Source organism: Aspergillus nomiae (assembly GCF_001204775.2).
Source record: "Aspergillus nomiae NRRL 13137 chromosome Unknown contig00064, whole genome shotgun sequence".
Lineage (NCBI taxonomy): Eukaryota > Fungi > Ascomycota > Eurotiomycetes > Eurotiales > Aspergillaceae > Aspergillus > Aspergillus nomiae.
This window is the reverse complement of record NW_015378119.1, coordinates 1-26,943: the sequence shown is the minus strand read 5'-3', so window position 1 is coordinate 26,943 and position 26,943 is coordinate 1. Positions and strand designations below refer to the sequence as shown.

The following is a 26,943-nucleotide window of genomic DNA, read 5'->3' as shown; positions in this document are numbered from 1 at the left end:
CAGTTTCCTATCTGGTGACGTCGATCATCCTAGCCACTGATCGGCTCCTGTGCCACCGTCAGGCCCTTCAGATACAAAGAAAAGAAAAGAAAAGAAAAGAAAAATCGAAGGAATGGTTTGGTTACTAGTACAAATACTGACTCAAATAACACGTTTCGCGTGATGCACATAGTAAGGACGCTTAATTGAATACAGGCCAAGTTCTAAACTGTACAAGGCTATGTACACCTGTGAGTGACGAGTCTATCATCGAGCCACGCTTCCTGCCAGTCCATCACTGACCCACCATCGGCATTTTTTTTCACCATGCAGCAAGGACAATGAACGTGGGCAGGACTCGTCACATGTCAGATCGTAACTCAACCTGAGCTCTGTTATAATTAAATCTGTACAGAGTACGGAGTAAAGATGGGATTCTATAGGATAGGACACAAGCTTGCAATTAAAACACAATCTATATGTATGTACAATGTGCTCCAAATAGGATCTAGCGCTCCAAATGTCTGGACGACACATACTAGATCGATGTAAAACTGTGCTACAACAGTATACACTTTTGGGTCAAGTCATGGTAAATCGATGATTTTCCAGGGGTTTGGTATAGAATATGCCCAAGGTACTTCATTGCGGAGCGCGGAGCACTTTGCAATTATTCTATATGTTACCAGGAGCACCTGATTGTCCTAACCAATCTCCCTCCAAATTCAATCGCCAATTAATCCAGGGATTGATATAGCACTCAGGTGACTCCCAGGAGGGGTTTACTCCATAAATGCTATAATCAAACCTTGGGAAGTGGTGAGTTAGTTAGTTAATCACCCTCCACTTAGGTAAGACTGACTGAATCACTGCGGTTCCACCAACTCCCGATCTTATCATTTTAGATCGCCGGCCAGTCCCCAGTATTCGATTTCAACAGGTAAAACAACATACTACTATCCATCTACGTTTCACCTGCCGTTCTGAACTTGCGAGTCAAACGCTTAACCAGAGAAATGACGGACAAAACGCCTTTTTATGTCTATAAACTTGTGCCGTCCACAGCGCCCGTCCGAGAACCGCTCCCAGAGCAACTCCCCGTCAGTGCACTCGACCAACAGTCAGGTTTCATCCACCTCTCCACTGCATTTCAGGTGCCGAACACGCTGAAGTTATTTTTCAAAGATGAACCCCTTGTTTATGTTCTCCGGATTCCGTACGAGCGTGTAGCTGAGAATCTCCGATGGGAAAATCCCGAGGGCACCGTATGCGGGCCGAGACCGGAAGAGGGCTTGTTCCCGGTAAGTCCAAACCGCAAGGATTGCCAGTTCTGGTTCTTTCTTGCAAGTATACCTAGCAGACAATGTTTGTTGATTCCAGCCACAGCATCTGTACAATGATCTCAAGTTAGGGAAGGATGAGGTGGAGAGCATCGCCATTTGGATCAATGAGAAAGGATGGGATCATGCTCTCTCACAAGCGACGCCATGGCTTGTGTATTAAGAGGGTATTTTAAGCTACTGCTTGCTACGTTGCAAAAATAAATACAACTTCTCCTTGCTTCATTTGCCTCTTAAAGCAATGGAAATGCAACGCGTAGTATAAATTATACATACTAGAAGCATATCTTCAGAAGTCTCATTGGCGCGCAGGGTGCTATACTAGATACAGGGAGGCCAGCAGATCAAGGACCACTGCCCAAAACATACGGAATGGCGAAGCTCAATAGGATACACCCGTAGCGAAAAGTTGCTTGTCGACTATGGCCTTATATAAGCTCTTGGTGATTTCGTGACCGAATCCGGGCATCTTAACCGTCAGGAGCCAGGTCAGAAAGTTGTGTGAGAGTTTGACGGATTTCAAAGGTCTGTGGCTATCGGATGCAAGAGATATGACATTCTCCGCACTGATGCCCAAAAATCCTAGAACTTCATGGTCCCTATGTAAGTTTTCTAAGAGGGTGGCAGCAAAACAAGCAACGCCGTCGTACTTCAAAGAATCGTCTATTTACAGGTGTTGAGGTCTCCAGCTCTTCAGGACAAGCCCTTCCGCCCGACTATTGCATCAGCGAGTGGATGAGCTGCAATAAGAAATGCGTCCAAGCATACGGACCGAGCTTCATTCTGGTCAATCGGATGACTGACGGGGATGCTCGTGCCGTCAGTAAGGCAGGACTTCAGAACGTTCAGGCCTGGGACCTATGGTTCGATGACCCAGCGTATCCGGATCGCAAATGGGCTCATACTCTGAGTTGGGACCCAGCCGGGTTGCAACAAACGCCCCCAGTTTACGTTCCTGTGATGGCGAATCTACCTCCCCAATTTCCCCCTTCCTACAAGGAGTCATTACGTAATACTCCATCGGGACCAGGGCAGAAGATCTATGTGGGTGATTTCCCCCTGGGCTCGTGGGAGCTCTCCTTGGTCAAGGCTGGAGTAACCTACACGATTGTAACGCCCAAGGCGGTGGTTCCCCAGTCAGATGGCAGCCATCTCATTATGATGAACCTCCGAGCCCAGGAACTTTGTTCCCCCATCGCCGAAAGCACGATCTTCTTCTCCTAGACGAGGATGCTGGAGGCAAGGAAATGGCCGATGACACTCCCCGGAATGCCTCCATAAGCACTCCCGAGCTGCACACCCCTAATCTGTTCCGTCGCGCGGCGGAGCTCCCGGAGACAAGCTTCCTAGACGCCCGGGTGTATACGGAGGTCCTAGGATGTCCCCTGGACTCCGAGCTGGACGCCTGCACGGACTGTGACATCCAAGACGGGCCGGCCCCATTCCCTGCCAGATATGGGACCACCAGCAGTACTGCCGCCACTACCACAAGTAGCACGACTTCCACGGCGGCGACCTCCTTACCCACGATACCCCCAGACACGAGACCGGCCTGTTTCCTCACGACCGACCACGAGCATCAGAGCTTCACCTTGGAGGAGTACCAAGTGGCGCGTCTGGGGCTGTGCAACGGAAACACCTTGCACGTTGATGATGATCCACACATCTGGACGCACCCGAATACCAACCTCATCGCAAGCTCGGCCTGGGCGGCCGACCAGGCCGGATGCGACCCCCGCTCGGACTTTTTGATGACCCAACCCTGTGAGACGTGGATGGATGAGTTCCTGCAAGACTGTGATCACCCCATCGAGGACGTGGAGTACTATGGCGGGATTTTTGTGTGGTCTGGGAATCATAGTTGCGTGACGTTCTACCTTGGCAAACAGCTCCTAGTCTCATAACCTTCCCACCAGGAAGGGCCTCATTCTGTTGTATATACTGGGATCCCTTTCGTGTTGACTATTTGTTAGGAATATTCACCATTTTCCTTAGGGAAAGCGCTTGAGGTGAAGGGTTTGGATTGGTGGCAGATAAATACTCTACTGTGCCAGTTGCAACATTGAATCATATACTTAATCCTTTGAAAGGTCTCTTTCAAAGAGCTATGGCAGAGGTCAACGACTCAAGGTAGATTTTATATTTTAGAAGAAAGGTACTGAGTAACGTGGGGGAAAAAATAAATAAATAAAAAATAAAAATAAAAAAAGAGAAGAGAAAGAGAAGAGAAAAAACTTCAGAATAGAATAAATATAACGATGACTAGAAAAATAGAATCAACAAATTCAAAACAGAAAAACCTAGTAGTGGGTGCAAACACGTGCTTGCCTCGCCTCCATTTATAGATTATTTCTCCCCGAGAACTTTCCTTCGCAACACCTCTGCTAAAAGCCTGCAGGCTCCTAGTGAAAACAAAGAACAACTTTACACGCCACTTGCTTTCCCACAAGTTTCTTTACAAGAATGCCACCTCCAGTGGACTCAGAACAGAGCATGAGGCAGGCTCTGGACCGATTCCGCGACCGGATGGCCGCGGCAAACTGGACCTTCATCCAGGATCGCATCCATGAGATCGAAGCCCGGGGGCTGCTGACCGACAAACAGCGAATGAGCAAGATGGCCTCGTACTGCCGACATTTTGATGCGCTGGACTGGGACGAGGCGTCCGAGGATGCCGATCCCGAAATACGACAGAAAGAAAATTGACTGCGCCAGACCCGGCGTCTGGAAGATATCCCCGGAGTGTCGGACGCATTTCCCTTTGCAATGGACGGCATCCATCCACCGCGACTGCGGACGGACAAAGCGCGCGAGCTGTTTTTGGAGACCTTGCAGGAGGTCTTCCAGCAGCAGGCAGAGGAGTGGGCCGCCGAGACTGGCGAGGAGGCGCCCGGGCCGATTCCGAAATGTCACGAGCTGGGGGTGTTTCTTAAATACGCTCACGCGGTTGTGGATCCAGACTTCCGCCGCGCCGGAATCGCCCCGTTTGAGGCCGGGCTTGAGGTTTTGGGAGTCCATGAGGCGGACTTGGCCGAGACACAGCCCGAGCGGTACTACGAGCTGGTCCAGGAAGAGTGCGCGCGCGTGCGGGAGAATCTGGAGGATGACGAGCTCTCGGATCTGGTTAATAAATCCCTGATTGCCCCCAATCTTGAGGTCGACGATCTGGAAGTAAAGGCCGGCGTGATCACTGGCACCGGCTATGTCGATGAATATCCTCAGTGGTATAGTACCTATCTCTACTGCCGTCATCGGGTGGATGCAGATGAGAACAAGGATAATATCCCTGATGCCCCAAATATCCACGATTGGGGGTGGCGGGTGGTCTTTCTCGACGCCGAGCCGGTGAGCTACCTTACTCCTCTAGTCCTGTACGGGCGCAAGCCGCGGTTTGACTCGATCCCCGAGTTTTTAGATTGGTACTGTACCTGGCTGGACCACCTGGATGCCCGGGGTATACTGAGCCTTCGCCGTCATGCGAATAGATGTGAAACCGATTGCGAGTCAGACTGTGAAATACACAACTTTGCACCGGCCCCTTTTCCTCCTGGTTATGGTGAGAAGCAATGTATCTAGTTCTCGGAAATATCTTGTGGGATGATGTAGCTGTAACTATTTGCGAGAATGCATGACCGGGGATTGGTAACCTGATCAATCGGTTCCACAATTCGATATCCCTCTAATCTTCAAGCTTCGTAATCACTGCATTGACATACTCTGATGGTTAACTATGGCTCACTCATCATGGCTCATGCACCCCTGCATACGATTGCGTAGGAGATATACTAAGTGTACGTACGCACAGGAACAACCCTGGTCCCCCTGCCGATGATACTATCTAAGATACATAGGTCTCCCTCAGCGTGTATAAACCGCACATACAGCACGCCATCCTATCCTACCCTACTCTATCCCACCCCATCTCATTTGATCATCCACTCGTTCTTTCTCAATCATCACTAAGAAGTCTGTCACACTCGCAACCTTGGCTGCCTCTCTCGCCCTCATCACCCCAGCCACTGCAACCTGCGACCCCAGCACCCTCAACACAACAACCTACTACTACCCCATCACCGAAGCCAACACGACCGTCTTCGACGTCGCGCGCATCACAAAGCGCGGCGTCTGCGACATCGGCCGTCAAAACCCCATGGCGGGTAACATTGAAAGAATCATCTGTGGAAACCTAAGATTTTTATTCAATTCCAACTTACTTTCCTAGATTGCAACATTATTTCTTTCCCTTACCGTCTAGTATTGTCAGATACTTATCATTCTAACGTTTTCATACACTAGGTTGCAAAAATGGCGCAATTTTTTTACTCGTCGATCGTTTTAGAAGCATTGGTTAAAAGCACGCTAAACCACTGGATTATTCTTCTGGGCTGTTGTTACCAGATTCTCTATTGAAATATAATAATGCAACGACTGACACAGCGTGTCGATACTACGTTTCTTGTATTCACGCCGAGGGAAATGGCATAGACGCCCGCTTCCTATCAATTCGGCATCGTTGTTGTTGAGTGTCTCTGGGTCGTAGCAAATTTCCAATGCATCAAAAAGAAAAGCGGCCACAAGTTCGAGCCTTTTAGTTGGATTTGACCATATTAGTGAGTTGGTTACGCGTTTCTTTTGCGTCACTTCAAATCATCGCTGTATACCCGGTGCGAAAGCTATCCAGGAAAAGGTAGACCTCTTTCATTTCTGCGGTGCCCTATCCGAGCTGTCTGTGTCTTGATCAGATACTTCTTGCGCTACCGCTCTCATTACTTTGTAGGCTGCCATAAGCCCTCCATCTTCCTTATATTTATATTACTGAGAATTTAGACCTTATGCAACAATAGACTTTCAGCGCTCTCATGTTCTCCACGCATGGTATAGATGATATAAATCCCATTTTGCAGGGAGCTCAGGTGCTGTTGTAATATAGACGGAGCTTTACGAGTATGCTCCAGCGTATTATCCGACTCTATATCTGTGTATTTCTCGAATAATCCAATCAACTCACCCTGGGCGATGACCTTATATACGAGTACCGAACACGAGCGTTTTTAATTAACGCGGGCCTTTAGTAGATCTATAACTTGATCAAGGATAAATCTGCTGCAGGGTAGATCCATGATTGAATAAGATGGCTGCTCCTCGCGATCGAACTGTCCGGGGATCCCGTCTAGATAGGCAGGTATTGCGTTTATAAAATTAACAGTTTTCTTCGAGATTTTCGATATATTTCCGCAGGAATTCCTAATTTTTATTCTGTAGAGCAGGCCAGAGTGGGCAGGCTATGCGCTCTGGCAATTCTAGGTTCTTTTAAAGATGTGCAGATAAGTCGGTGGTTTTCGATAGATGGCTCTCAGTTCTCTACTATTAAGCTAAAGACGTATTTCCTGCAAAGTGTTCTTAGTCTAACCGTTTGAACAGACTGACAGTATTGCTGGCTCATCAATTTTTTTAAAAAAAAAAAAATAGTAAAGTTTTCTTAAGCTCTGTTGTACTAAAGTTGGATGAGCTAGGATAGAAGATGCTGTGTTAATTCCAGAGATCAAGAAGCTGCGAAAGCTATTTCTGGAATTCTAGAGTTTTGGAAAAGTATTTCTACCACAGTAACGTGGCCCTTACTACCAGAAGTGCCCCGTTTTAGTAGAATATGGTCAACAGATAACTAACAAGAGTGAAGATATTAACTCTCCAGACTCGGGAAACTGTTGTTCTAGTTCAAATGCGGATAGAACTGGTTTTCTCAAAGCCAAAAATTATCAGCAACGCACGGCGAAGAAAGTATTCGGCAGCTTTAAACGATAGATTCTTGTTCCATGTGGGGGGATTGGCGGCCTCCTTTAATATATTAAGGGCCTATTCTCGAGGTTCCTGAGGGTGCCGTAGCTTCAAAAAGACGGCAGCGAAGTGAGAAGCGAGGAGAATATATAAAGTAGGCTGGCACTAGCTGTAACAAATAGCTGTTGTAGGGTAGAAAGAGTGATAAACTGTGATCTTTCCCATTCAGCTGTACAATGGGACGCATCGCAAAAAACTAATATTCCTTGATTGGAATTGGGAGAGATTTCTGTTCTGGTATTCGCCACTCCAACAGCATATGGTGACTTGTGGTTGTTTGATTTTCAAAATCTGTGAGTCAGTTGGAAGAGCTTGTGTAGATACGGGCTTAAGTAAGAATGTATCAAGTATAGAAGTAGTATGAATACTCCGCGCTCCATTGTAGGAAACTTGACTAGCTCGTCTACGGCTTGTAAGGTCTGGTAGGATCGAACGAATTTCTTAAAGTTATCAGTATAATCATGGTTAGGCGCAGGTTATTCTAAAAGAATTACAAAGTCCACAGGGCCAGCAGCGAGGCAATACACTTTCTTAACCTCTTCTTAGAGTTCCTGGGAGCGGGTTCCGAGTGTATAGATAGCATCGAAAACCTGTTAATCTTTGGAATCGGCCAAACTCACGGGAGATAGGACAGGTAAATCTTATAGACAGAAGGGAAGACCAATCCCAAAACAAGAGTTCAGTAGAGGAGATTCCATTCGTGCTCGTCAGGAGTGTGAAATATTGAAGGTGCGTCCAGTTGCAAAAATGGTGCAATAAAGATGGTGTCTGGTTGTATGGCAGTGAAGAGTTTAGATACTAAGAAAAAGCTACACAGACAGATAGAATTCTGTCTCCTGAATCGGCTCCCAGGTATACCCTATCTAAATATTCTGGCTATGATATGCAGGGCTATAAAATTATACACTACCCGAATCAATAGGACTATTCAGTTTTATATAGAAATCAAAATTAATGATTTTTTGACTATTTCATTTTTGCATATGGCGGTTGGGGTGCGGGTCGCTTACCGGCTACGTTATCTGAAGTAGTTGGCTTAGCTAAGCAATTATAGGTTGGCTCTGAAATTGATCCCAGATCGCTCCGGCGCACTGATTCAATACTCTGGGGAGTGCTCAGCACATGTATATTCCGGGAGTAATCACTGAGTAAAAGCGGCCCTGAGCTAGTCCCGTTCCGGAAAGGAAAAGGAAAGGAAAAGTCGCAAAGTTTCTAAACAAGAACCGTTCACTAGTGCTAGAGAACCAGCTCGACTCTTATCTGTCTATTTAGATGCAGCTAATGATGGCTCTTCAAAGTTCACACCTGTGACTCGCACGCGCGACACACGATCTATGCCCCTCTGGGACAATGGCAAGAAAATTCAGTGATTAGTACAGCTTACCTCAGCAGATCTAATGCCACCCCCCCCCTCTCACCGCCTTATAAGAGATTTCGTTTATCAGCCAATCAGTCTAATGGCAAAAGGGTTAGGTGGGTCCACTAAACCTGTTCCGGAATTTTCTGAAAGAATCGTTAGCTTGTGCGGCAAAGATACAAAAGCCAATTTTTTGCTCCTCGAGTTTTTCTTCTTTTTTCTTCTTTCTTTCCTTTGGGAAAGGAAGACTTTCTCCATCAACAGAACGTTTGTCACGATCTGTTGATTATCTTTTATCTCTATTTGATCTCTACGTGTTATTACTTAAACCGTAGAGTCTTATTTCTTTCAAAATGCCCATCTCTAACGGTGATGCACTTGGCCGGGCCATGAAGGCTGAGATCCAGGACCACACCAAGGCCCTCGAAGTTCTGGAGAAGGATTATACCTCCAGAGATGGTCTTGATGTTGATACCTTGCTCGATTCGGACAAGCACGGAGCATTGACTTACAATGACTTCCTTATCTTGCCTGGTTACATCGGTAAGGACGATTTCTGAACCGTCCATAACTTGCAGTTATTCATGTCTATGACAGGCTTCCCTGCGTCAGATGTCACTTTGGACACCCCGGTCACCAAGCGTGTTTCCCTGAAGGCCCCTCTTCTCTCTTCTCCTATGGATACCGTCACCGAACACAACATGGCGATCCACATGGCTCTTCTGGGTGGCCTGGGTATAATTCACCACAACTGCTCGCCTGAAGACCAGGCGGAGATGGTGAGGAAGGTGAAGCGTTATGAGAACGGCTTCATCTTGGACCCCGTTGTTCTTTCTCCTAAGGCTACTGTCGGAGAAGCCAAGGAGCTCAAGAGCACGTGGGGATTCGGTGGCTTCCCAGTTACCGGTAAGCATCCATTTTTCTTTTTATCGTCTTCGCCCGCCCTAGAATATTTCGTGTGATGATTTTCGTCTATCTTCATTATAACTTTCGTTCCACTGGAGCGACGAGAGTTGCGTTGTAGAGAAACAGATTTATCTGATGTTCATATTTTCCCGAGTCGTTATGAAACTTGTGTGAAAATAACACTGTCTAACTTGGATGTGTCTACAGAAAGCGGAAACCTTCGGTCTAAACTTGTTGGAATTGTCACCTCCCGGGACATTCAGTTCCACCCCAACCTCGACGACCCAGTCACTGCTATCATGTCCACTGACCTTGTCACCGCCCCTGCTGGTACCACCCTCGCCGAGGCCAACGAAGTCCTCCGTTCCTCGAAGAAGGGAAAGCTGCCCATTGTGGACAAGGATGGTAACCTGGTCTCTCTGCTGTCTCGCAGTGATTTGATGAAGAATCTTCACTACCCTCTCGCGTCTAAACTTCCTCAGTCTAAGCAACTGATCTGCGCTGCTGCTATCGGTACTCGTGAGGAAGATAAGCGCAGACTTCAACTGCTTGTTGATGCTGGCCTTGACATTGTTGTTCTGGATAGCAGCCAGGGCAACAGTATGTACCAGATCGAGATGATCAAGTACATCAAGAAGACTCACCCCGATATTGACGTCATTGCTGGTAATGTTGTGACTCGGGAGCAAGCTGCACCTCTGATTGCAGCCGGTGCCGATGGCCTGAGAATTGGCATGGGCAGCGGCAGTGCTTGTATTACCCAGGAAGTCATGGCCGTCGGTCGTCCTCAGGCTATCTCCGTCCGCAGCGTTTCTTCTTTCGCTGCTCGCTTCGGTGTTCCCACTATCGCTGATGGTGGTGTCCAGAATGTTGGCCACATTGTCAAGGGTCTTGCCATGGGCGCCTCGACTGTCATGATGGGTGGTCTCCTTGCCGGTACCACTGAGTCTCCCGGCGAGTACTTCGTCAGCAACGAGGGCCAGCTTGTCAAGGCCTACCGTGGTATGGGCAGTATCGCTGCCATGGAGGACAAGAAGGCCGGCGCCGGCTCTAAGGACAGCAAGGCTAGCAACGCCGGTACTGCCCGTTACTTCTCTGAGAAGGACCGCGTCCTTGTTGCTCAGGGTGTTGCGGGCTCTGTCCTTGACCGTGGCTCTGTCACCAAGTTCGTTCCTTACCTTGTTGCCGGTGTGCAGCACTCTCTGCAGGATATCGGTGTGCAGAGTCTCGATGCTCTCCACGAGGGTGTTAACAATGGTACCGTCCGATTCGAAATGAGAAGCGCCAGTGCCATGGCCGAGGGTAACGTCCACGGTCTGCACAGCTTCGATAAGAAGCTCTACTCTTAAATCGCAAACGCCCACGTTTAATATTCTCGTTATGAGCTATCCTGATATTCGGGATATATTTGCATGATGTCGCATGGCTTGCATGAAACACAATAAATGGAAAAAAGTCTGGGTATGAGGTTCTGGAGTTAGATGCGTGGATATTGCTTTTCTTGTTGGTCAAGATCATTCCATTCACCAATTCAATTCATAATGGAGTCGGTTGTATTCCATGTTGATGAAACATCTACGTTCTTGTTCTTGAAACCCTTTTGTAGGCGTAGTACTAGTATTTGACCCCCAGTGGTGGAAGTTGTAAGAGTAGAGTCGTAAGGTTCTCGGAGACTGGCGATCGTCTAGGCCTGAAGCGACCGCGTTTCGGGCGGGGTAAACCTGACCTGCACGGCAATGCATGAGCCTAGGTTCCAGTCCCCGGAACTCCTCAACTTTAGCACATACTACTCCCTAGTGGCCAGTCAGGTACTAATAGTACGATGTGGTGGTACTCCGGTAATACTCAATCATTATTCACGTCCCTTCTTTGAAAAAGGAAGCTCTTCCGGTACACCTCGCTGCTTCAGCCATGACTCCTCATGTGTCAATGCCCCGGTTAATACACAAGTGTCTCCATTATCGGCTGACCCTTGCTCGAACCCCATTACTGGTTATACACCGCCGGCCTACAAATCCTCATTATATCAAAGAGCATGCTGTAAGAGAGAATTCATCCATTGCAACAGCTCAAAGCATCTCCGCGTCTGGAACAATGGCATCGCAGAAGGATGGTCCCAAGCCGAAGCCACAACCATCAATCGCAAGGCCGAGTTCAAGGTTGGTTAGCCGTTCTATCTATCATCACCAGAGTATTTCAGTATAGAACCGTCAGGATGCCCATGCATCTGGATGTCGCTATATGTAACTATGTCTTTGCGAGGGGTTAGCTAATGAAACCTAGTATAGTACTAATCTCACCTAAAAACGAAGTACTTTTGCTTCATCGCGTCAAAACGTCTACGTCATTTGCATCAGCTCATGTCTTTCCGGGGGGCAACCTATCTGATCAGGATGGAAAGTGCCCACCAGTCGGGGATCCGAAAAGGCATGATGATGCCATCTGGTATAGGAATGCCGCCGTCCGAGAGCTCTTCGAAGAAAGTGGTATCCTCCTCGCCAAGGATCAGAAATCCGGGAAGATGCTAGTAGTCCCGGAATCGAAAAGAGAAGAAGGCAGAAAGAAAATTCATCGCAACGAAGTGACTTTCACCGAGTGGCTGAAGCAACAGAATCCTGCCGCAGTCCCAGACACAGGTTCGAATGCCAACCAGACTCAAATACCCACTGTGGTATAGCCCTAGCCCCTGCTAACCATTCGTCCTAAAGAGCAATTGATTCCGTTCACACGATGGATTACTCCTACAAATGTGCCAAAGCGATACTCTACTCAGATGTATTTGTACTTTTTGCCCTTGCCTTTTGAGTCGGACAAGTCGCTCCTCAGCGAACTTCCTGCCGAAGGAGAACGGGAGGAAATCCAGATCCCTACCAGTGACGGCGGTATTGAAGTCACCGAAGCTAGGTTCCTACCTGCATCTGAATGGCTCCGGCTGGCAGGCAGTGGGGATGTCATTATGTTCCCACCACAAATTGTCTTATTGCATCTTGTGTCACAGTTCCTAGATCAAGCGCCTCGGACAGGCAATTCTGTGGACGAGTTAAGAAGACGACGGGCAGAGCTGGTTGATTTTGTCCACACGGGAAATCCCCCATGGACAGAGAAGTGCATATCCCCCAAGATGCTCAAAATGTCGTCCGATGGGCGAACAGTTCTTGCATTAGATCATCCTGGGCCAGAACTGAAAGGTACGGATAGACAGGGCGAGCCCGACAGGGTTGTACTGGTGAAGTTCGCAAAGGGGACAGCCCGACAAGTGGAGGTGCGGTGGAAGAAAGACGTCTTCTCAGAGGATAAAGAGCGAAGCAGTTTATGATTGATTGATAAAGCTCGACGGTATCTATGTACATACATACCCTATACATACATCATGCACCCCTTCATAAATACTTTGAAGATAGCGATAAATTACACAATACACCAGTCGAACCGGTACTGTACCAACCCCAAACAGGTAACCCTATAGCCATCAAGCCCCACCAGCCACGCAGCCACAGCCACACAAGCAAGATCAACCCTCGACAAAAGATCACATGACCCACACAACCGTCGACTAAGGAAACGCCCAAAAGAGTCGCGGAATTTCACGACCGTTCAACCCGCCAGCGCACCTCCAATTTTCCACCGTCGTCAACCAGACTAACAAACCGCCAAAATGGAGAACGAAAAGGGAGAGATTGTCGATCTGTACGTTTGCACTGCCCATAAATCCACCCAATCTGTGACCTGGTTTTTGGTTTGGGGATACAATTTCGGATATGAGCAAGAGGAAGTTTGAATATGACTGCGAATTCGATGGAAGCAAAGACGCCGATAGGGAAAAAAACAAAAACCACCAAGTCGCAATCCAAGCGACTTATCTCCCTCACCTTTTTTCCTTATCGGAGGCGCAGCATATTCATTCCAAATCTACAAGATTATCCGAAATCCCCCCCAATCACCAAACCACATGCATGGACAAGGAGCAAGAAAAAGAAAAGGATAATCTCTAGATGAGCAAACTAACATAACTCTTCTTCAACCAGCTACGTGCCCCGCAAGTGCAGCGCCACCAACCGCATCATCAAGGCCAACGACCACGCCTCCGTCCAGATCTCTATTGGCAAGGTTGACGAGAACGGCCGCTACACCGGCGAGAACCAGACCTACGCTCTTTGCGGTTTCATCCGTGCCCGCGGTGAGAGCGATGACTCCCTGAACCGCCTCACCCAGCGTGACGGATACCTCCGCAACGTCTGGACCGCCTCCCGGTAAATGGACTATTTAATTGGGTTAAGGTGTGCGGTGTGATTTGGTCGATGGTAAGATTCTCCGGCTCATATATCATTTGTGTTTTTTGGGGAGTGTCAAGAGGCTAATGGGGATCTTTCGTCTTGTGCAGGCTGATATACCAGTTCCATGGGTATGTCGGATATGATTTAAGATAAATGAATGAAGATATTTCATACAGACCAGTCAAATCAATCAAAATCAGTCCATTAAATTTCAATTTTTTTTCTTTTCATTTCTTTTTCTTTTCGCTGTTGTTTCGTGGCCCCCGCCAGGGTTTCGCTGTGGTGATGTCTGCTCTGTAGTCCGCTCTCTAATCTCTGTTTCCTTATTCTCTTGTTCTTCGGGATGCTCAATCGGCACATCAAGGCCTCCTCATTCACAGATTGGAAGTACAAAACATCTATCTGGCCCCCATGAGCGAGGAGGTAGAAAGTAACATCCATCCGCCGAATATCACGTCCGCCTACTGAAGAGCCACTGTTGCAGAGCCGTGCGCTGGGGCACAGATACGGGTGGGACATACTATCAGTATTTGTAGATTTACTATCTATCTCAATTGTTGGATATCAAAAATACATTAATTCATGGTTACTTCAGGGGTTCGTTGTAGCGTGTCTCATTCAATGCGCATCGTAATTCTTTTTGATAGCTCTAAACACATGATATCATTTATATGATCTGAGTCTTAGGGTTTTTAATAATATCCATCCATCTTTATAAGATCGTCTAATCCTTCTCCAACCTAACCGCTGGGTTAGTCTCAATGAAGTTGAGGTCGACCTTATGACCCAGGAGTTCTCGAATGTTGCTGACGCCATATCTGCAGGACTTATTAGTGTTTGATTTATCACAAGTGTGCACGGTTCACTTACTTGATCATGGTAGGTCTCTCGAGACTCAGACCCCATCCGTAGACTCTCATATCCTTGGGCAGGCCCATAGGCTCCAACATCTCCGGACGGAACATACCGCTGTTACCGATCTCAACCCACTTGCCCAGGCCCTCGTGGTAACCGAAGATCTCCATACTAGGCTCGGTGTAAGGGTTGTACGCGGGCTTGAAACGGAGTTGGTGGATGCCCATCTTAGCAAAGAAGACCTCCATGAAGCCGATCAAACCACCCAGGGTAAGACCGAAGTCGGCAATAACACCCTCGATCTGATGGAACTCGGCCAAGTGAGTGGCATCGACAGCCTCGTTACGGAACACTCGGTCGATACTGAAATATCTTGCGGGTCGTGGGTTGGCAGCGAGCTTGTGAAGGACATATGTCGAAACTGACGTCGTGTGTGTGCGGAGGACCAACCGTAATGACTCGTCTGCGCTCCAGGGATAGCGATAGCCAATCGAACCGTACTTGCCGTTTTCGTGGACCTCGCGGACGTCCTCCCAGTATTGCTTGTAGTCGAGCGGCTTCTCCTTAGCTGCTGCGGAGGCGGGCTGAATGGATTTCGGACGGTGAGGGTCGAACTCGGGATCCTCACGAGGGGGGTCTGCCTTCACGGGGTCTGAGATGTAGAAAGTATCTTGAAGGTCACGAGCGGGATGTTGCTGGGGAACGAAGAGAGCATCGAAGTTCCAGAATCCGGTCTCCACGAAGCGGTTGGTAGGCATCTCCTCGAAGCCCATTTCGAAGAAGATATTACGGAACTCCTGACGGACCTTGTTGAGAGGGTGGAGAGCACCGGAAGGGGTGGGAGCACCCTTAGCCTTGAAGTTGTAGGGCTTAAATTGAGCCGTCTTCCACGAACCGTTCGTGAGCATCTCGGCTGTGAGGTCGGTCTCCTCCTTGACAAGCTCCTTGGCGAACTTGGGCCCCTTGGAGACCTTGAAGCTAAGGTCCTTTTGGAAGGCGACCAACTTTCGACGTTTCAAATCATTGAGGGCCTTCTGGTCCTCCAGAGTCTGAGTGTTCTTGACAGTCAACAACTGCTCACGAGTCTCGTCGACAATAGAGTCAGTGTTTGCCCGCAGCAGCTGTCCGTCCTTCTTAATCCAGCCCCTCTTGAAAGCATTTCCCTGACCAATTTTGGCGTTGTCCTTTCCAACAATACCAGGCAAGTCGCCGATCTTCAACCCCTCCAAAGCTGCCACAACGGCTTGGAAAACTTTGGCTTCATGACTGCCATTGGCGGCGATTTCCTCACCTTCCTTGGTCAGTGCAGCGACTTCACGCTCAATTGTTTCATATTCGACCATCTGTCGCGAGGCAAGACGATCAAGCGAACTCTTGAAAATCAATGAGGGGTGGGAGGGGAAGCTTCGCTGGAAAGGATTGGTGCGTCGGACGCGGACAGGGCGTCCAGAATGGGTTGCGTCAGATCGGACGCCATGGCTGCAGTCGTGGGCCACAGGGAAATCCGCGGGGGGCGTAGAGGGAAAGGTGCTGGAAGAGCAAATCGAAGACTCGAATTATGCAACAGATACTGCCCACTTTCCGAATTGTGACTCTTTCGGCGGCTCTGGTGTGGTTACGGTGAGTGACGCGGACCACAGACGCTATCCCGTGACTTGGCTTTTACTTTTACCCCGCCGTCTATCGGTCAAGGATCTTTATCAGGATAACTGTAGACTTTCTATAAAGGCTCAAGTCCCTCTCTCTTGTATGCACGATACGTGTAATTTAGTACCTATTTTTGATACGACCAAAATGGATCTATACTTCTATACCCCTAACATCCAATTACCCCCTGTACTATAATGATCCCTACGATTCAGATGTGTACCGCCCGCACAAATATATATCATACATTCCTCTCACCTGCGATTTCACCCGCCCTCATGATCCTAGACAGATGATCGATCAACCAGGTGAGTGACAGCAAGCGGAATCTAGGAATGAGGCATCAAAGTCACAAGCATTGCAAAATTGCCAATCCTCTCACGGTTCACGAAACGATATATCACGCATGCCTGGGGATATGGAGGAGGGCTCTTAATTTGCATCTGCTGTAGTTCTAGACCATCTATGAAATGCAAGGGGTGGTTGGAAAGGAATGATATTCAAGCCATGTATCGACCACATAATTTACCAAATGTAGGGTCATTTGTTCACTACCGCAACCCCGGCACCATAAGAAATGCAATCATTGTGCGGCGAAAGTTACCTATCAGGTGGTGCGCTGCTGATGATCATGGATGGTAATCAACGACATATAGTCTGCCCTTTCTATAGACGTACGAAGTGGGTGGGGTGTAAAAAGACACGGTCGTGCGTGGCGTTTAGAATATCCTGTCTGAAAGGGCGTTGCTGTCGTGGTCTATGGTGGACTACGTAGGCCATTAATCTCAACTACGATATAGTTTTAGGAGGCCTATTTTGCGTGTAACAGTGAAATGTACATCGACTTCATGCCGGGGGTTGACTTTGTCAATATGTATTGATATACCCCATCCCTGCTGCATATCTGTGTACCGTGGTCTGAAGTACGATGTACATACTAAATGCATAGTAGCTATTATAGGTAATTTTTTCCTGCTATTTCGTTGTATTGTCTGGCTCCGGATATGCAATATATACTAGATCCAGACTGGTCTGTTGGCCGGGCATCCCTAACATGCAACTTACAGTAAAATGATGATTTTGGGCACACAACGCACTGCAACCCCCAGTAAACGGTCATGAGACACTTAACCTGAATAGGAATTGTATATCACTGGTTGCCGCCGCAATTCGCTGTCATTTCAAGGCCAAGACTAGGGATTATGCCGAATGTTAATCAAAGAAAGCTTTAGATCTATCCATGATGGACCTCAAATGGCGGTGCATCGGAAATGAGCAAATCTCGGTGGCCTGGCAGTTGCTGAGCACAAAAAACAAAACATTTCTCGAGACCGAACGTAACTACATATTCCATTCTCATGTCAGAAATTTAGGTCCAGTCTCTATATTGTGGATATTGAGTAGACACTACCGCTGCATATGCTAGTTAGTCTTTTACTTAATGTCACCTCGTTATGATTACCGGTGCATAGTACTTTAAGAGTGCCAGGTCAGCGCTGGCAAAAGTTACTAACAAGCAATGAAATTAATAACCAGACTGACTAAGGCGATTGTGAGTTGACCACCTTTCGCCCAACCAGGCACTAATGGGCTTCTGAATCCGAAGGAAACGGCCTCGCAACAAGGGCATCTCGTCAGCCCTTTAAACCTCGACGGGATATTTTACAACCTCGCATGAGGTATCTCAAAGACGAATGGTCCTGCTGGAACCTTCTCAAGCTATTACCTCCATCATTGGCCTATAAGTTGCTTAATGGTACCCGCACGCGACCGTTAAGTTCTGGACTTAAAGGCGCCGTCGATGTTCCGGGGGACCTTAGCGCTGTACGGACAATACTGGGTATTTCTAATACTCCCGGTCAACCTAGGGACAAGACTTCCCTTCCCCCACCGTTTGACGGTGATGCCTATCTACCTGAGGGAGCCACTTTTTCACTAGAGTGGTTCGTAAGATTTAGCCGATGAAGCTTTTGTTTGGAACCTCCCCATCACAATTCGAATGAGGACCAGTGAGATTCATCCGAGGTGACCAGAGACCTCAATAGACTTCATTAGGAACCAAAGGTGGTGGAAGTTGACGAGGAAGATCTCCTATACACGTGGGTTCCAGGAAACACTCATGTGTGTACCTGGCTGTTGGTATTGTATATTATACATCCAGCGTACAATACCAATATGCACCGACGCCATCCACTGCTGTTAGGTAAGAAAGAATGATTGATCAACTTCAAGGCCCATCTTACCTAAAGTTGATGTACATTGTATGTATGTACTCTGTAGGTTGAGCCTTTCAAGCTTTCGAGTCTAGATCTAGATACCTGGTTTCTTGAATTCGTCTCGTCTTCGATGACCTTGCTTATTACTTTTCTTGCTCTTCCCCGCGCCTCCATCTCGATATTCTCCGCGGCTTCGTCCATCATCCTTGCCCGTACAGCCCCCCTGACCACAAGTGGTAAGTAGTGTGATAGGTAATAACCGGGGCCAGCACTACGAGCTAGAGCCACCAACATACGATCGCCACTAGTCCTGGAGGTGATCACCACAATCCTAACATAATAGGACGACCATGAAACAAAGGATCAACATACGCACACACATCTATCGGTCAAGAAATTCATTTTCTTTGTATCTCAAATATAATCAGTGACAAGGTATCCCCTTGTTTACCTAGTTCCTATTCTAATGTTTAGTTATATGCCGTACCATTATTAATCTTCGGTACCTTGGAACAGAACCGAGGGACAAAAGAAAAGTGATTGGCTCCGGTGAGGAGACGGTATTTGGGAACGATCCCTATGAGGAGGGAAAATATAGCCAAAAGAGAACCTTGGAAAACTCGGAGTGAAAAACCCAGCGACCAGGAAATAAAAGCGGATGGATCGGTAGTTAAAATGGACAGACAATACATGATGGAGGCTAAGAGGATGCCCCGTGCACCGCGACGCAGAGTCTTACAAGGTACGCTTGTACACCGTGGGTGTGGCGGTTAATAATGAAGGTGGATTCTAAAGCCCACGCACTAACTTGTGGCACATCCACACACCCGACCAGTCACAGTCCAGAATATGAAGGGTTAGAGTGAGACACACACACAAAAGCTAGGAAAGACAACACCTCCACCTGCCGCTATTATTTCTTTTTTGTCATTTTATTTCGTATCTATTGCACCATTCCCAAGGCTCTAAGACTTGGAGCAATGCTAGATGGAGCCTATTCTGTAAACTAAATGTATTATTATTAGTAGATAGTAGAGACGAATCTCCACAGGTGGAAAGGAAGGCGATCATTGGAAGAGAGGCAAGTAAGAAGGGTCCTGAGGCAGCACCAGGGAAGAGGTAAAGTATTTTCCTTCGGTACCTGGCCGGACCGGAGGAAGAAGTAGAAAAAAGTTCATGTTGAATAGTTAGGAATTTTTGATGGGTTTGTTTCTTAACAAGGATGTATTGAACATCGATTATGCTTTTTTCCTCAATTTTCTTCTATTTTTGTGTTTATTTTTCAGATTTTTTTTGCAGCTGTAGCATCTTCTCTTCTGAACCACTCTATACTCTACCCGACTAGTAACAATACCCACCGCAGCGAACGGCGATTCAGCAGCCCTGAGGTCAGTTGTCTCTCCAAGTCCAATAGCATTATTCCTCTTTTGGTCCTTAATCCTCTTTTTTTCCTTGTTCCCCCCTCACAAGTGTCGTAGTTCTATCTTCCACTCTTTCTTTCACTCCACCCCCTTACCAAGTCCACAATCCAGGATTTTGTCATTTTCTAAATCGGACCCTTTGGGAGGAGGGCATAAGACAAAAAGAAAAAGCCGAAGACTTCCCCCCAAAAAACAAAAGAAGAGAAGAGAACCAGGGACAATAAAAGCAGAAAGAAATTTATTCCAAACGAACAAACAACCCAAACCAAGAGCCCCTCTCTATAGATTCAGACAGTGGGAGAAAAAGAGGGAGAGTTCTTGATCATTTTCCCGTTAATTATTCATTTTTAGTTTTGTTAGTTATTATTATTTTTTTGGCCCTTTTCCTTTCTGAGGAAAGGTCAATCTTCTTTCTCCCTCTTCCACGCGCCCTCACTCGAAAGGAAATAATAATAATAAAAAGAAGGAAAAGAAATCAGCCAAACCGAACCAAAAACCTACGCTTACTGATCTCTCTTGTTCTCTCTCCACTGAACCAACCGCTCAAACTCACAACCACAACCTCAACCTCCGTTCGATAATCCTAACTCCCCTTTTCAGTGGGTTTCCCCTTCGATTGACCGTCTCCCTATTCTGTTTCCTTTCTGTTTCCTTTTTCCTTTTCCTTTATCTTTTTTGCTTTTTTTTGCTTTTTTTATTTTACCTCGCCTAGACAAGGCGGTCTTTGTCTGCTCGGTCGGCTGTTGCTTTGTCCCTTCGCCTTAATCCTCGAACACACCGTCCATCGGAACCCTGGACCATTTTCGACTACTCGCTCTCCACCCCCATGTCGCCTTAGCAGATTCGCCCGATCATTCGTGTCAGTAACACGGCTTCCCGTCAGGTAGGTTAGGTTAAGTTCATCTTCATCGACCTTCGGATCGTCCTCCTCTTTTTTACCCCATCGTTTAATTTTCACGCTGCTTTTGCTCCTCTCCCCTCGTCCTCTCCATACACTTCTTTTTTCTTACTTTCCCCCTCTGTCCTTCGCCCAATCACCAGCCGATAGATACTTGGTGATTTTTCTTTTCCCCTTCAAAATCTATTTTCCCCGTACTCATTCTCTTCACCAACTCTATCTTTCTTTTTGGTGATCGTTAATATCTTCCCCCCCCCTTGACTATTCACTACCCGAGCATTATCATATAGACTCGTCCCTTTATCCCGATCACCTGGAATACGCCTCACTCCTTTTGCCTCTTCTTTTTGCCCTTCGGGAATTCTTTCATGTTTCCCTTTATTTAAAACTACCAACTGGACCGGATATTTTTTTTCTCGAATAGCGTCTCATTCTCCGTATTTTCATATCTAGACGAATTTTGCACGAGCGAAAGGAGAACCAGAAAAATCTTCACAGCAACACTACTTATGTCCCGTTTGTGATTGAGTCGTCCTAGGCACAATGGCTGGCGCGGACGAAACGCTCGCGGCCGCTGCTGCCATCCTTCGGGGTCTTGCCCGCGAAACCCCTCGCTCCGGCTCCGCTCCTCCCTTTGATTTTCCGCTATCGCACGCTTCATCTAATGGCTACGACACCAAGTTCACCAAGCTACCGGGAGATGCAAGTTCGTCAAAGGCGGCCTTTGAAAATGAGTTGGAGGCGTTAGTCCGTCGAGTTCAACAACTGGAATCTCAAGCTGTCAGTCACCAGACTTCCCCCGGAACTTTCCCTGAATCCTCCCAGTCTTCCCTCAGCTCCATTGAGAGGGAAGCTGACTTCTTGTGGTCTTTTGGACTTTCTCGCTCGTCGTCCCAGCAAGTTTCTAACTTCTCTTCCACACTACAGCAGCAAAACTCCCATAGACCCCACCACCACCCAAGGCGGATAGAAGAGCCCGATGAGGATATTGAGGAGGAGGAGAGCGAAGATGATGAAGACCTAGACTCGAGGACTCGACTGGTACGCGAGGAGGATATCAGTTATCTACGGAACCATGTTCAAAAACAGGCGGAGGAAATAAGTTTCCAGAAAGACATTATCGCTCAAGTGCGTGATGAATTACAACAGCAGGAAGAGCAAACACGGCGGGCTCTGACCAAGGTTGAAAACGAGGATGTGGTCCTGCTGGAGCGGGAGCTTCGCAAACACCAGCAAGCCAACGAAGCTTTCCAGAAGGCCTTGAGGGAGATCGGTGGCATCATCACTCAGGTCGCTAACGGTGACCTGTCAATGAAGGTGCAGATCCATCCCCTGGAGATGGACCCCGAAATCGCTACATTCAAACGGACGATCAACACTATGATGGACCAGTTGCAAGTGTTTGGTAGCGAAGTGTCTCGAGTCGCACGAGAGGTCGGAACGGAAGGCATCCTTGGTGGCCAAGCCCAGATCACAGGGGTCCATGGTATCTGGAAGGAGCTTACGGAAAATGTCAACATCATGGCCAAGAATCTCACGGACCAAGTGCGTGAGATCGCTGTGGTCACAACAGCTGTCGCCCATGGTGATCTGAGCCAGAAGATTGAAAGTCGGGCCCAGGGTGAAATTTTGGAACTGCAGCAGACCATCAACACCATGGTGGACCAACTTCGTACATTTGCCACAGAAGTTACACGAGTCGCACGTGATGTCGGTACTGAGGGTGTCCTCGGTGGACAGGCTCAGATTGATGGAGTAAAGGGCATGTGGAACGAACTCACGGTGAATGTCAACGCCATGGCGAACAATTTGACAACCCAAGTGCGGGATATCGCCACAGTCACGAAAGCGGTCGCCAAAGGTGATTTGACGCAGAAGGTCCAGGCCAACTGTAAAGGAGAGATTGCAGAGTTGAAGAATATCATCAATTCCATGGTGGATCAGTTGCGGCAGTTTGCACAGGAGGTCACGAAGATTGCTAAGGAGGTCGGCACGGATGGTGTGCTCGGTGGTCAAGCCACGGTCAATGATGTGGAGGGTACATGGAAGGATTTGACCGAGAATGTCAACCGAATGGCCAACAATTTGACAACACAAGTCAGAGAGATCGCTGATGTCACTACCGCCGTAGCAAAGGGTGACCTGACTAAGAAGGTTACTGCAAATGTCCAAGGTGAAATACTAGACTTGAAGAGCACGATTAATGGCATGGTGGACCGGCTTAATACCTTTGCCTTTGAGGTCAGCAAAGTCGCTCGCGAGGTCGGCACGGACGGTACTCTTGGTGGTCAAGCCAAGGTGGATAATGTGGAGGGCAAATGGAAGGACCTTACCGATAACGTCAACACTATGGCTCAGAATCTGACATCGCAGGTACGGAGTATCTCAGATGTCACTCAAGCTATTGCCAAGGGTGATCTCAGCAAGAAGATTGAAGTGCATGCTCAGGGAGAGATCTTGACGCTCAAGGTCACAATCAATCACATGGTTGACCGACTTGCTAAATTTGCGACTGAGCTGAAGAAGGTCGCCCGCGATGTCGGTGTTGACGGCAAGATGGGCGGTCAGGCCAACGTTGAAGGAATTGCTGGAACATGGAAAGAAATCACTGAAGACGTGAATATCATGGCAGAAAACCTCACGTCCCAGGTGCGAGCATTTGGCGAGATCACAGATGCTGCCACCGATGGCGATTTCACAAAGCTTATCACCGTTAATGCTTCTGGCGAGATGGACGAGTTGAAGCGAAAGATCAACAAGATGGTTTCCAACCTCCGAGACAGTATTCAGAGAAACACCGCCGCCAGGGAAGCGGCTGAGCTTGCTAATCGTACCAAGTCTGAATTCCTGGCCAATATGAGTCACGAAATCCGTACACCCATGAATGGTATCATCGGTATGACACAGTTGACGTTAGATACGGACGACCTCAAGCCTTATACCCGCGAGATGTTAAATGTCGTGCATAATCTTGCAAACAGCTTATTAACGATCATTGATGACATACTTGACATCTCGAAAATCGAGGCAAACAGAATGGTCATCGAAAGTATCCCATTCACAGTGAGGGGAACTGTCTTCAACGCATTGAAGACACTTGCGGTGAAGGCAAATGAGAAGTTCCTTAGCCTGACCTACCAGGTCGATAACACAGTACCAGACTACGTTACTGGTGATCCTTTCCGTCTTCGTCAGATTATTCTTAACTTGGTGGGCAACGCCATCAAGTTCACGGAGCACGGAGAGGTCAAGCTCACGATCCGGAAGTCGGACCGCGAACAGTGTGCGGCGAATGAATACGCTTTTGAGTTCTCTGTATCTGACACCGGAATTGGTATTGAGGAGGACAAACTTGATCTAATATTCGATACCTTCCAGCAAGCTGATGGCTCGACAACGCGCAGGTTTGGTGGAACAGGCCTTGGTTTATCTATTTCGAAACGCTTGGTGAACCTGATGGGTGGAGATGTATGGGTTACGTCTGAGTATGGCCATGGTAGCACATTCCATTTCACGTGTGTTGTGAAACTCGCCGATCAGTCCTTGAACGTCATTGCATCTCAGCTTCTACCGTACAAGAACCACCGTGTCCTCTTTATTGACAAAGGGGAGAATGGTACACAGGCGGACAATGTCATGAAGATGCTCAAGCAGATGGATCTGGAGCCATTGGTCGTCCGTAACGAGGATCATGTTCCGCCTCCAGAGATCCAAGATCCATCTGGCAAGGAGTCTGGCCACGCTTACGACGTTATCATTGTGGACTCCGTTGCCACGGCACGGTTGCTCCGGACGTTCGATGACTTCAAATACGTACCTATTGTCCTGGTCTGCCCGTTGGTGTGCGTAAGTTTGAAATCTGCCCTGGACCTTGGAATCAGTTCGTACATGACCACACCATGCCAACCCATAGATCTCGGTAATGGCATGTTGCCTGCGCTTGAGGGCCGCTCTACTCCTATTACTACCGACCACTCCCGCTCGTTTGACATCCTCCTGGCAGAGGATAACGACGTCAATCAGAAACTGGCTGTTAAAATTCTAGAGAAACACAACCATAAGGTTTCCGTTGTCAGCAACGGTCTGGAGGCTGTGGAAGCCGTTAAACAACATCGGTACGATGTCATTCTGATGGACGTGCAGATGCCGGTCATGGGCGGCTTTGAAGCAACAGGAAAGATTCGTGAATACGAGAGGGAATCCGGTCTAAGTCGGACGCCAATCATCGCTCTTACTGCACACGCTATGTTGGGCGACCGAGAGAAGTGTATACAAGCTCAGATGGATGAATATCTCTCGAAGCCACTGAAGCAGAACCAAATGATGCAGACCATTCTCAAGTGTGCTACACTTGGTGGTTCGCTTTTAGAAAAGAGCAAGGAATCGCGAATCTCAAGTAGCGGCGAGATGCATCCGGTCCATCACGGCTCCGACGGCAAAGGCTCACGTCCGGGCATGGAAGGTAGATCTATCACTGCATCAAGCACCGTCAACCGAGGCAGCCTTGCAAGCCCCAGTGCCGAGAAGGCTGAGGATCTTTCCATGGAGCGGGTAAGTCGATAGAATCTTCGATTATCCCACGCCTAAGCAGATGTACTAATCTGACGAATAAACAGGCATTGCTGCGGTCCAATAGCTCGTGAAACGTTCTAGAGATCAACCTTCACTTCTTTTTCGTTTCCTTTCATATTTCAAGTGGCTTCGATGCGAACCTTATATACCCTTTTCATTTGCGCGCCTGTAAGAAATGCTTCTTGTCGTGGTTAACCTCCTCAAGGTGCCTTCGTTTCATTTTGGATTTTTCTTTTCGGGGAAACTCTTGATTCTCACCTCACCTCCGCCTATCTACTACGCCTCTCGCTTATTATTCCCCCATGATCTAGTCCAACCCGCTGCTACTCTGCATATGTTTTCCCTGGATCGATGTCGACTGCCTCAGCCTATGGCCATGTTTTCTCTTGTTTGACCATATCATGGTTTTTTCCCTTTTTTTTGTGATTTCGGTTGTTGCTATGCCAGCTGTTTTCTGGTGTAAGGTGTTGGGCGTATGGAACCACTGGTGGGGTTCTTCCAAATAAACCTACAGCATGAGCTAAAGACAAATACTGGGCGAGCTGAGGCAATTGTTAAGAGGGGAGCCAGTATCCCCCGCCATAACGGTTGCTAGATTCTCTTGCATATCATATCGTGCAGTTTATCTACCCGGATTTCCTTTCGATTTTGAACCTGAAGACCCTTTCTCTTTCTCTCCCCCCTCAATCTCACACGCATACTCTTGCGTTGGGTCTTCTCTTTTTCCGTTCCTATTTGTATTGTATTTAATCTTTGTTTTCTCCTCATATTAGCAGATGAAACTTTTGGCTTGGGGTCCTGGAAGCTCTGGATCTGCAACGCTTCCTCCCTTCACATTTCCTTATCCTCTTCGTTTCGGCGTGTACAAATTGTTTTTCTGGAACGGCTATGCGATCACTGTCCTCGAAAGGAATCACACCTAAAGACCTTACGACTAAAACTACTACACACGCCTGCCGGCCTTTTCTAGTACGCTTATAGATTACCAATAGTAAAAACGAAATATCATTCAACAAACATCTACCATTCATCCACTAAGATTAAGGATATAAACGGTCGACAGTAAAAGATCTTGCGCCTGCATATCTGGTCCACCTAGATACTTCCAATAAGAAAACAATTAATTCCTCAATACAATCAATACCTTACAATTTTTCAGTCCTCATCTTCGTCCTCATCATAGTGCGGCTCAAAAGGCCTACCAGGTTTCTTGGGCTTACCCGTCTCAGGCTTAGTGAAATTCCAATGCTTTCCCTTCTTCGGATGCCAACGGGGATATGCCCTCTTTACAAGAGTAGTTTTAGGAGGGGGGTCATCGCCAGGAGGGTCATCACCGGGGGGTCATCAGCCGGGGGGTCATCCTCAGGAGGAGTTTCTGTGGGAGGGACGCTTGGTACAGTCGTCGTTGGCTTCACTCCTTCCTCTGAAGACGAGGGCTGCTGGGTCGGTGTGATACTGCCAGATGGTGAAGCGGTGGGTACCGGAGGACCGGGAGGTGAACCAGTTGGGGTCTCCGTTGGTGGCTGGGTGGGGATACTGGTTGGAGGAGGGCCTGGTTTGGTGGTTGGATGCTCAGTTGTTGGAGGTTGAACGGGTGTTGATGGCGCCGGTTTAGTCTCTTCCGGGGTGCTTGTTGGAGGTTG

General features: G+C 47.9%; 8 protein-coding genes across 8 annotated transcripts; 7 read left to right on the top strand and 1 right to left on the bottom strand.

Moving 5' to 3' along the window:
- Positions 1-995: 995 nt before the first annotated feature.
- On the top strand, positions 996-1,482 carry ANOM_004541 (DUF952 domain-containing protein; the record flags this gene model as incomplete). The annotated part of the gene is made up of 2 exons (XM_015549798.1): positions 996-1,280; positions 1,360-1,482. The coding sequence occupies 2 exons, from the start codon at positions 996-998 to the stop codon at positions 1,480-1,482; spliced, it is 408 nt and encodes a 135-aa protein (XP_015408905.1).
- Positions 1,483-3,782: 2,300 nt separating this feature from the next.
- ANOM_004540 (uncharacterized protein) lies at positions 3,783-4,025 on the top strand (the record flags this gene model as incomplete). The annotated part of the gene is made up of 1 exon (XM_015549797.1): positions 3,783-4,025. One exon carries the CDS (start codon positions 3,783-3,785, stop codon positions 4,023-4,025), a length of 243 nt encoding a protein of 80 aa, XP_015408904.1.
- Positions 4,026-4,085: 60 nt separating this feature from the next.
- ANOM_004539 (uncharacterized protein) lies at positions 4,086-4,895 on the top strand (the record flags this gene model as incomplete). Its single annotated transcript, XM_015549796.1, has 1 exon — positions 4,086-4,895. One exon carries the CDS (start codon positions 4,086-4,088, stop codon positions 4,893-4,895), a length of 810 nt encoding a protein of 269 aa, XP_015408911.1.
- A 3,878-nt stretch (positions 4,896-8,773) lies between these two features.
- Positions 8,774-10,783, top strand: ANOM_004538 (putative IMP dehydrogenase). Its single transcript, XM_015549795.1, has 3 exons — positions 8,774-9,054; positions 9,109-9,417; positions 9,625-10,783. Exons 1-3 carry the CDS (start codon positions 8,865-8,867, stop codon positions 10,764-10,766), a joined length of 1,641 nt encoding a protein of 546 aa, XP_015408913.1. The 5' UTR covers positions 8,774-8,864; the 3' UTR covers positions 10,767-10,783.
- A 545-nt stretch (positions 10,784-11,328) lies between these two features.
- ANOM_004537 (NUDIX hydrolase) lies at positions 11,329-12,733 on the top strand (the record flags this gene model as incomplete). Its single annotated transcript, XM_015549794.1, has 3 exons — positions 11,329-11,576; positions 11,701-12,053; positions 12,126-12,733. 3 exons carry the CDS (start codon positions 11,329-11,331, stop codon positions 12,731-12,733), a joined length of 1,209 nt encoding a protein of 402 aa, XP_015408908.1.
- Positions 12,734-13,011: 278 nt separating this feature from the next.
- rps21 (40S ribosomal protein eS21) lies at positions 13,012-14,204 on the top strand. Its single transcript, XM_015549793.1, has 3 exons — positions 13,012-13,104; positions 13,443-13,718; positions 13,799-14,204. Exons 1-2 carry the CDS (start codon positions 13,073-13,075, stop codon positions 13,669-13,671), a joined length of 261 nt encoding a protein of 86 aa, XP_015408909.1. The 5' UTR covers positions 13,012-13,072; the 3' UTR covers positions 13,672-13,718; positions 13,799-14,204.
- An 85-nt stretch (positions 14,205-14,289) lies between these two features.
- On the bottom strand, positions 14,290-15,957 carry ANOM_004535 (phenylalanine--tRNA ligase subunit alpha; the record flags this gene model as incomplete). The annotated part of the gene is made up of 2 exons (XM_015549792.1): positions 14,290-14,509; positions 14,562-15,957. Coding segments are annotated over 2 exons (1,464 nt in total), but the record flags the coding sequence as incomplete, so codon positions are not given.
- Positions 15,958-21,271: 5,314 nt separating this feature from the next.
- On the top strand, positions 21,272-25,738 carry tcsC (putative two-component osmosensing histidine kinase (Bos1); the record flags this gene model as incomplete). The annotated part of the gene is made up of 2 exons (XM_015549791.1): positions 21,272-25,279; positions 25,345-25,738. 2 exons carry the CDS (start codon positions 21,272-21,274, stop codon positions 25,369-25,371), a joined length of 4,035 nt encoding a protein of 1,344 aa, XP_015408912.1. The 3' UTR covers positions 25,372-25,738.
- Between the last annotated feature and the right edge of the window lie 1,205 nt (positions 25,739-26,943).